This window comes from Micropterus dolomieu, linkage group LG08, assembly GCF_021292245.1.
Source record: "Micropterus dolomieu isolate WLL.071019.BEF.003 ecotype Adirondacks linkage group LG08, ASM2129224v1, whole genome shotgun sequence".
NCBI classification, from domain to species: domain Eukaryota; kingdom Metazoa; phylum Chordata; class Actinopteri; order Centrarchiformes; family Centrarchidae; genus Micropterus; species Micropterus dolomieu.
The window spans coordinates 29697373-29707876 of NC_060157.1; the positions used below are offsets into that span (position 1 = coordinate 29697373).

At 38.8% G+C, this 10504-nt stretch overlaps 1 protein-coding gene across 1 annotated transcript in view; it reads left to right on the forward strand.

The window, feature by feature from the left end:
• Positions 1-10191, forward strand: part of prex1 (phosphatidylinositol-3,4,5-trisphosphate-dependent Rac exchange factor 1) — an 87971-nt gene extending 77780 nt beyond the window's left edge. Inside the window, exons 35-40 of the mRNA XM_046056066.1 lie at positions 4244-4358; positions 5618-5684; positions 6561-6736; positions 6973-7075; positions 7749-7816; positions 7933-10191. Coding sequence (XP_045912022.1) covers positions 4244-4358; positions 5618-5684; positions 6561-6736; positions 6973-7075; positions 7749-7816; positions 7933-7975 — 572 coding nt within the window. The 3' untranslated portion in view covers positions 7976-10191. The remainder of the gene's footprint in view (positions 1-4243; positions 4359-5617; positions 5685-6560; positions 6737-6972; positions 7076-7748; positions 7817-7932) is intronic.
• Positions 10192-10504: the final 313 nt, after the last annotated feature.

The following is a 10504-nucleotide window of genomic DNA, read 5'->3' on the forward strand; positions in this document are numbered from 1 at the left end:
ACACACACACACACACACACACACACACACACACGTACTTGTGATCGTATACAGTTACAATAAGTCATTCCATCTTGTTTTTATTCTCTACAGATGGAAAGAACCAGCTTCTCCTGGCCCTGCTTAAGTGCACAGGTAGGGGAACATGTCAGTGTTAAATAGAAGCCAGGTGATACTCAGAGCATTAGGTGTTGGAGAATAATTAGTTCTAGCTTTAATTTTCCATAAAATTACCAGAAGAGTTCTGAAGACGGGCTGTGCATTTTTCAGATCAGACTGTATCCAGGTTGAGGCCAGTTTTTGTGTATGTTTGTACAGCATTGAGGGTTGGTGTCAAAGCAAGTGATGCTCTAGTCACTTTGAACTGTGCACAGAGGCATATGGTGCTATGGTACTGTTTAACATCAAAATATCACTCTCTCTAACCCCCCAACACTAGACACGTCTCTGCAGCTAAGGCGGGATGTGATCTTCTGCCAGGCGGCGACGGGAGCCCTGTGCACACTGGCTGAGCAGCTGTTGGCGGCGTTGCGGTCGCGGTTCAACAACGCTGGAGAGTACCAGGAAGACGGCAAAGAGACCAGCCGCAAGTGGCTGGAGCAAATTTCTGTCATTGGCGTGCTGCTGCACTTCCAGTCCACACTTGCACCACACCTGGTGAGCATAGATTTTCGGTTTTCATTTGACAAGAGAGCAAACCGCTGGTAATGCAGCTTCATAAGTTGATGGGGGTTTTTGTATAAAGAAATCTTACCTGATGCAGTTTTAAGCAAATATCAAAATGCAATGTCTGTCCTGTTGCATCTAATTGTGTTATATTTTCTGGGTCTTTATGGTTTTCTAACCATGTAGCTGTCTTAAAACGATCAAAACTCTCTTCCTGGTGCAACTTCTTAACTTTCTTTGTCTCCTCCTGCAGAAAGATGAGCGGACGATGCTGGAAGACACCAAGGCGGCCCTGCTGGATTTGGACAAAGTCACTGTGTTCTTCAGGCAACTGGAGGATGAGTATCTAGTCGCAAGTAAGAGACTCTATCAACATAGACTGACTTGGCCCATTCAAACCACACTGCTGCTAGTGAGCAGCTGTATGGTTTGACCAACTCTGAATAAAGTTCCATTATGTGGATGTGTGGTAGCTATTGAGGGCGAAATTGACATTTTGCCATTGCAGATTTCATTTTCTTTTTCAGTGGAGAGAGAATGAATAGGGAGCTAAAACAACAATAGAATGGCTTCATAAATCATCTTAAACAAGCACAGACCATGCAGTCCTTGTTGTCCTTATATTACATATGATATGGTCCCTCCCTGACAGGCTGTGAGGGGCTTCATTTAAACTTTATTGCTGTTCTTACACACATGAAATACTAATGCATATATGGTGGAAGCGCACGCAGATGCAGTAGTTTTAACTAAGGGTGCCCCAGATTGTTCATAGTAAGACATTGTGAGCATCATCTTTAAGTTTAAGACCAGGGCATATTTGTGTCTTTGATGACCTTAGTATCTGTATTTGCTGAATGTGCTCCTGGCTACCAGAAGCCTCAAAGCCAGCAGATGCAAAGGGGACTGCATCCTGAATCAGTTCTCTTTTCAGTTGCTTCAATATGGCCAGCAGAGATTGCTGCTCAAAGGAAAGGCACAATAAGCACTTCCCATTTTAGGAGGCAAATCTATGGATGAAGCAGGGATTTGCTTTTATAACTTCACATTAAGCAAAAATAAAGTATTTAGTGTACACATACATTGTGCACAAACATGCAAATCAATGCACATATTAACTTGGTAATTCATACTGTACTTACATTAATTACATACAGCAGGCACAGTAATGCGAGAGTGTGCACATAAGAGTGTGCAGACCCAAAATCCCACACACACACAAAAATAATGTTTTGAACCAAAGGGCTTTGCTGAAGTTGCATTTTAGGCTCAGACTGCTGCAGTGCAGGCAGGTGGTTTGTGGCAGCATCATCCATTGGGCAGTATTGATTTGCTAATAGCCTCTTCAGCAAGCTGGGAGCTATACTGTAGGTAGGATAGAGTCATGTAAACAGCACCACAGAGTCTGAATCCCCTGAGTTCAGCCTGAAGCATCACAACCAATTCCACAGGATTATGGCTTGATGGGTTCTCTAGAAAAGAGTGCTGACCCTAGAGTTCACTCTGTAAAGGTCATCTTTTCCATTTTTTGAAAACTGCTGTCAGAAATGTTAAAAGAAATCTGCACAATACAGCTTCAGCTTCAGACAGATAAATTATTACTAGTCATATATTGTTTGTAGAATTAGAATAGGTTACTGCTCTGCATATACACTACATATACTCTACAATTGTTAGGTTCAGAGAAGCATTTAAAAGAATAAAAAAAAATGTGCCAGATAATTCAATTATATAAAAATATAAATGATACATATATCACTGCCATACATGGTGAAATCAGGAATCAGCCTCTGCCCATTTGTTTTGCAGACACCACAGATTTTCACAAAATGTAAAATAAATGTATTCTGTTCCTATTAAAGTCTGTTAAAAATCTCATTTCACCATTTTCCCAACATGACACACAGGTAAGTACCACTGCTATATTTAAGTTGCCATTTTTTCCTTTACTGCTCAGTCTGGCAGTGCCAAAGCAAAACTAAAGCAATGCTGGAGACACACAGAGTTCTCCATATTCAGTTCTGGCAGGATGGAGTTTTTCTGGTATGACTGCAGTAATTGTGGTTTCATGAAATCATGTTTGGAAAAACATTGAAACCTGCAGTGCAACAGATCTTCTGACTGTGGCAAATACATCGGAGGGTTTAGATGTTAATACAAATAACTAGTGACAGAGGACAGTACAGAGTTTCTTTTTCTGTTCCACAGTAGCATTTCTCTATTCATTCACTATTACTTAATACACTTCACTATTATTAAAGTTGAATTTTCTATATGTGAAATTGTTTGCAAAACCAAACAAATTATTCACAGTTTACTTAAACAAAATAACTGAAGGTACTTAAAGGTAACTAATGTCATAGCCCCATAACCCCCTCATTTCTTCATTTTCATTTGTTGGCTGGCTCAGACAGCCACACGTTTAATTTTACAGTGTTGTTAACATCTCCCCTGTCTGTGTTGCAGACACACCAGTATGTTACCAGGTGGACGGCAGCCGACAGGCCCTGAGGGTCACCCTGTATCTAGACAGCTGTCACTTCAGTGAGCTACCCAGTCGGCTGCAAAATGGAGGCAGCCTCAAGCTCTACACCGTCCTCTTCACTAGGGGTAAGACTTGACAGACTAGGACAGAGCTCAATTGGAGAAACTGAGAAAACTACAAGTCCAGGGTGTAAACAAATGGGTATAGCATAACACAGCAGTGGCAAGTGGTGTTCCTTTGAAAAGCAAGTTGCCAGAGCAATAGTTTTAGAACATAAACTACAAATCTTTTATAAAATTATTGTTAAAGTGATGCATTATCTGATTTAATAATAAAACCGGATTCATAGCATTCTGTGCCAAATGTTGCTGCTTGACAGTTTTCAATGCTCTGTACATTGGATTTGATCATTTTAAAACACACTCAGTGCGTTATGGGGTCTCTCAGCCTTTCACACACACTTCATGATAGCTTTACACTCTTTGGTTAAGTTACCAGCAGATTAGACGCCTTTCCATTTTTCTTTGCTTCCATGCTCCTTTTAGATTTCCATCAGTCTCAGCTCAGTGTGAAGTGATGGCATTATGCATCAAGCCTGTCTGCCAAATAGCCATTAATGTTCCATAGAGAAGTGCCAGTTGGAACATTAACCCAATGAGAAAGCTCATATTGTTCTCATGTACTTGTGGAACAAAGGGCTGCAACACAGCTTCAGAGCCATTCAGCACCGTAGATCTGTGGATGAACATCGCCACCTACTGGAAAATAGTCATTATTGCAGCTTGGGGAAAAGTACGGGGAACTCTGTGACACTGCAGATGGTGAAGTTTGTGTGAGCACTATATGACCTCGAAAACAAATCAAAACAGTCCTCACTTTTTTAAAACGGTCTTTTAGAATGAAGGGTAGGCTTACGTTTAAGGCTGGTTGGATCGTATGGATTTAACAGTTAAATTATGTTCACGTTAGTGTAAGGGATAATGATGAGGTTTGAAGAGGTGATGGTTAAATTTGGAGGACATGGAAATATGTGATTATATACATATGTGCCCATGTGTGCTGATCTAAGTGCTTCCCGCCTGTTTGATCCAGCACTGGAACGTCCAGAGGGAGTGTCCCAGCAGGACTACGCAGCCATGGAGGAATTCCAGCAGCGCACCAACGCTGTCTCACTAGAGAAGGTCAAGGCCTACTACCGCAGACTCAGGTACACTGTGCTACACTGCATCACAGCCCTCCAGTGGTTGACTCACCAGCTCTCATGATATATTTCACCTTAAAGGAAGAGTTCATCCCGTGGGGAATTTACGCTTAGACTGCTGTTTTACTTTTCTTTTAACAATTCTAAAGGTGAAGACTTTTTCAAGGTGAGAACTGCATCATTTATCTAGACCTGTCTCTAACAAAGTCCCACATTGCCTAACAGGATTGTGTTGGCTCCATGAGTGACTCATTTAGTAATGCCAAACAGCTCCTTTAGATCTACTATTTCTCAATCATCAGGATGTGTCAAGTCAATTAATCAAGTCACATAGAACTTTATTTGTCCCCAGATGGGCAATTTGTTTTGCAGCAGTAAAAACAGAAGTAAAAACATAGAATACATATAAGTACTCTATGTTTTAGTACCACTAAGACAAAGGCAATATTTACCAAGCGTGGTCGAGCTGAAATTACCTTTTACTATTGGAGTTTAGCAGTGAAATGGCTGAGGGTATGAAGTACTGTTTGTATCTGGTGGTTTTGGCTAATGGGTAATTTGCTAGTGGACTTTTTTTAGACAGCATATTGGTTTTACAATAAAAGCTCAGCTTATTATCAATTATAGTGCCCAAGTACTTGACTTCTACATCTAGACCATTAATTTTAGTCTTCACAGAATTCAAGTGATGACTTCTAAAATCAATACACATATCCTTGGTCTTTGTCACATTTGATTCCAAAAAGGCTTCTTGACACCATTTAGAAAAATATTCTAGGACAGGACCATGGGACATTTCATCCTCCTTCAGCAGGCTGTCTCCAACCGAATCATCTGCAAACTTCACAATATGATGATTTTCAATCTCACTGTGGCAGTCATTAGTGTACAGGATGTGTAGTTTGTTGCAGAGAGCTTTTGTAATATTTTTGCCATATGCTCAACTGATTTATTTAACCGGTCAAAATACAGGGAAAGGCAAATTATAAAATACAGATTGACAGCGTTGCAAAAATGAATATATGTATTTATTTAGATTTTTCTGCTTCAGTTGTTATTGTTTATTGCCCTGTAACATATTCATCCTTTTAATAGCTTTATATGTGTATTTATATGTGCTGTAACAGATGCAAATTCTTTAAAGTGAAGTACTCTAGATGCTAGATGACTCAGCTCTCACACAGAGAGAGTCAGAGTAGAAGAATCTGTAGATTTCCAAACAAGAGAGTTTTTAAAACTGAAACACATATTTTCTGTCCTAACAGGGCTTTCTATTTGGAGAAGTCCAATCTCCCCACAGACTCGAACACCACAGCAATGAAGATAGACCAGGTAAATATACACTTATTCTGACATATTTCCCATTTACTGCTTTTGTTGTCTAACTTATATCCTGTTCTTGTAACATAAGTCATTTTTTATTTAATGTTGTGACTGAATATAAATGCAAGCACAGATACTGGGCCTTGAAGTTAGAGACCTTCAACCAAGCATTTCAAAAGTAAGATGAACTGGCGTCCTGTTCGCTCCACTGGAAACCCCCACTAGCTCGTCAAGACTCCCTTATTAACTCCAACTAACTCCAACACTTCAACATTGTAAACTGCTTCCATTTGAACCTCAGCAATTATAGATTAGAAAGACAATTCTAGTGTCCCAAACTGACTGTAGCTGAAATAGATTCCAGTGATTAAAACTGAGTAGTAGGAAAATATAGAGCCAATTTCTCAGGTTTTCATTGTCTCTTTAAAAAAAAAGATATCAAAGAGTTATACCTCTTTGTGTTATTTTTGATGGGTTTCCAACTATTTCTGCTGGTGTATCTTAACAAGTCAGTTACTCTACTTAGGCTAGTATTGAGCATTAGAAATATATATCAATTGGTGCAAGGTCATTTCACTTGTTTTTTATACAAATCAATCTTTTCACTTTTCTCAAAGTTAATTGATATGATTATATTACAATGACTTACAATACAATAAGAAAAATTACAATTAAACGACTATTCTGCTTATGCCATTATGCTGCCACTTTTCAAATGGCTGAACTTAAGAAATGAAATAGGTTTTATAAGATATAGATTTTAATACTCCGTGGTAGTCTAAATGACTTGGTGAGATGGCCACTTCGATGATATTGTATCATCTTGTCAGCAGTCTATTTAACCACCGACGTTCTCTGACCTTCACCGTCTCCTCCTCCTCCTAGCTGCTGCGACCCCTCAACACGCTGGATGACCTCTGTCGACTAATGCAGTCCTATGTCAACATGCGCCCAAATGCCCAAGGCCACCCGTCAGGAGTCAGCGTACTGTGTGTCTCCTCTGAGCTGTGTAACCGCCTGGGAGCCTGCCACATCACTATGTGTGGTACAGGCATGCAGAGGTCAGCCTGGCACCACACCACATTGTTAAACTGCCTTTGTAGTACCACTAGGCTGTCTGCTGGATTAAAGATTAACACAGTGACTGACATTCACCACTGAACCTTTAAAGTGCAGCCATGCCTCACAGATTGAATGCATTTCTACTTCAAGGTGTCCAGCAGGTGCACAAATGGATAACCCCATATAAGTGTGTTTTTAAAAGAGCGCTGATCTTTTGCCTTTTGGTTCTTTACAGATGTACCCTAAATGTGACACTGGAGCAGGCAATGATCTTAGCCAGGAACCATGGTCTCATGCCACGCTGCATCATGCAGACCATGGATATAATGCGCAAACAGGTAAACCTCAGGAGCAGTGGATCTCACACTGAGGGTCCATAGAGATCCCTTAGGATTTATATGACCTCCACACTAAAGTGTAGTTTCTTTGCACTTTTTTCAGTAGAAATTATTTTAGTAAGAATTAGTACTGCAAAATAGTTTATATCAATATTGCTATATTAATAAGTGTATTTTTCTGACTTGTATATCACATATCACTTATATATGTTTTATAACGTTTTTAAGTTTGATATTTGATGCAATGAACTATTTTCCACTTTACTGCATTGCATCAGACAAAACTCCAGACACATGTACGACAAAATATTCTGTAACCTTTTTGTTAGCTTTGAAATACAGTTTCCTTGTAATCATTTAAATGGACATTTTGTTAATGATAACAAATGTTAAGGTATGATCATATTGTCATGGTACAGTTTTACTGAAAAAAAAGCCCATAATCACCCAGCATATATAGTAAGAGTAACTGTTGTGATCATTAACCTATCTCATTTCAACCACAAAATCTTACCGCATGAACTCCTTTGGCAAAATCATATCAAATAATAGTCTGTGCGTCCCATGAAAATACATCAAATCCTTTTGAGAATTTTGATTTCATTCAGGGATATTGAGCTAATTACAATATGGTCATTGTGGAGCTTATAGCATATGTTATCTCTTCTACCAGGGGGCAAGAGTTGAGCTCTCAGCTAAAAATCTCAAGGTGATGGACCAGATGCCTCCATCCTTCCCAAGGTACTGTATAAAACCACTTCCAGGCACCTATTCCCATGCCATCAGTACATTGTACCATTTATGGTGTTAGACAAGGTGGATTCCCTTCATTTGAAGTTTTTTTTCTTTTTCAACAGGCTCTTCAAGCTGTGTTTGCCACCCTCAGATGGAGAACTCTAAGAAAACCATCACTTTAGAGAAAGGGTGAATGTGAAAGAGGACAATATGATGAGAGATGGAAGCAACAAAAGAATGCGAGTCTCACCACTTTTCTTCCAAGAGACACTGCCAACGGAAAGACCCCACCCCTCCACCGCCCTAATTACACAGGGGTCATTCCACCATGGATACCACTAGAGTCTTCAGTGTAACATACAGGCAAAACATGACTATACAAATGACTAAAGTCAATTACCAGGGATCAACTACTGTGAGAGTGATGCAGCCTGACGCTCAAGACTAATCAGCTACTGTTATACTGAGAAGCCACCCTGATAGAAGTAGTATTGCTTAGGCTGTCTGTCAACACAAAGCTGAAATGAATGACTTGGCATTTGGTGCAAAACATTCGCAACACATATGAAAGGGAGATGCCAATTTGAGGCCTCATAAAGACGACATCCGCAGTGATTATGCTCATAACCGAGCACTTATAATTAACTGGATTAACCAAACTACCTGTAGCTAAATGCAGATGTTATCCATTTTGCCTTGGACTGCAACTCCATAGAGCTATCTCTTTCTCCGTTTGGGCTGGTGTTCCCCAGTGCTCAATGTTTGGACCCCAATGGAAATAGAATACTTGAATACCCTGGTATTCATGCATGTTAGCTGGCTGAATAGATGCAGAAAGTCAAAAAATGTACAGAGAGATGGAAGTAGGGATTGAGGGACAGATGAAAGGACGTATAATGGGAGCATGTGGTTACTGTGCAATTACTGTAGGTTTAGTGTGAGTACTGTATTACTGCACTATATGAAGGATAGTTATTTATTGTTTCCGGAAGGAGCATTTTTATCCCTCACTTATACTGTATCAGGTATTAAAGAATCTAAAAGCATTCCAGCCTACGTATTAAACAGTATTTAAAGGACCAATGGCATGCCATTTTTCTGACGTAACTGCTTGTGTATTTTATTTATATGTATGGTCTTTTATCATGTCAGGAAGTGTAACATTGATCTTCAGGGAGAGCAAGGGAGATAAGATAAACAGAAGCTAGCTAATAAGAATCAGGACAAAGGAAGCTAAAGCAAACTATACAAGGCTGCTTGTCAATAAGCAACCAAGTCAACAGGCTGGTATATTGAATCATTCTTAAATTATTAATATATTAATTCAATATTACGAAATATTCAATTCAAATGTACTAGTTGAAGGATTGCCTTCTGTTAACTAAGACATTATTTTGCTTTTAAATTGGTTTTACATTGTCTTGGGACTATTGTATGTACTGGAGGTATTAAAATAAGCACAATGACTGAAGTTGCAGTGTTAGCAAAAAGTACTGTAAGAAGTTTGTGGCTGGTGTAAACAAAGGGATCACTTCAGGACTGAAACACAGTAACATTATTTTACTGAGGATTTAAATGTATTGTACATACAAATTGTAACAGTGTGAGAGAAAATGATAGTGTGTCGTAAAGCAGCAGAGTAATGCTATAAGTTAAATTGGATTTTTATGGAGATAATATAGTATATAAAACGGTTAGTATTCATGACTGTGCATTTAAAGAGAAGCTGTTTCTCTTTGCTGACTGTAACCTCTCTGACAACTTGTTGATTTTGACTGTTGAAAAGGTTTGTCATGCATTTCAAGAGTCTGTCTTTACATCAGGCAGACAACATAGTCCTTTTTATTTATTCAAAAACAGTCTGGTTCCAAATGAGTTTGTTGGAATAGTCTCTACACATCCCGCGGTACTAGTGTGGCCACTGTAAATTTACATCCTTCTCTTGGCATATAAGACTCAGCGGATATTTGCATTATTATAATTCATATTTGCTTTGAATCTGTTTAGCGTTGTATGAACTTGGAATACAGCATTTGTTACATCATAATATCATAAGTGTGTGTGTGTGTGTGTTACCTGTTTAAATTAGCAAAGACTGCAGCATGTTGGTGTAGCTGGACAAATATGTCACTGATTACACATTTATTTACATTATTCTAATGTTTTGTATATACTTTATTTGCAATGTTATGTTGCTTGAAAATAACTGTACAAAGGATATTTCTTTAATCTTTCTAAAATTATCATTGTAAATGCAACCTTAACAAGCTAGTAAATAAAATGTTCACAATATGGTGATGTTTTGCAGTGAAGAAGCATGTCCATGTTGGCAAGTCCAACATGGACATGATTTCCAGTATAAAAATGCTAATACACACACAGTTTGAGTGGTTTCCCTCTTGTCAGGACTTTTAATTTATCTTTTGATTTTCTAGCTTTACAATATGTTGTGTGTACCCATGCTTATGTTGCCTTTCATCTACTGTATTTTACTGTATTCTCCCATGGATGACTCAAATGAGGAGGATGCAGAAGATTATTACATCTCTTGAACACATCATACATTTGATTAAGTGCTACTGGGATCTCTGACTGAAGTGGTTTCTTAGTTCAGTCCATTTACTCATAAATTTGCTTTAGGCCACAGCACAAAATGTTCAATTTCTTGTACGTGTTCCTGATGTTGACAGATAC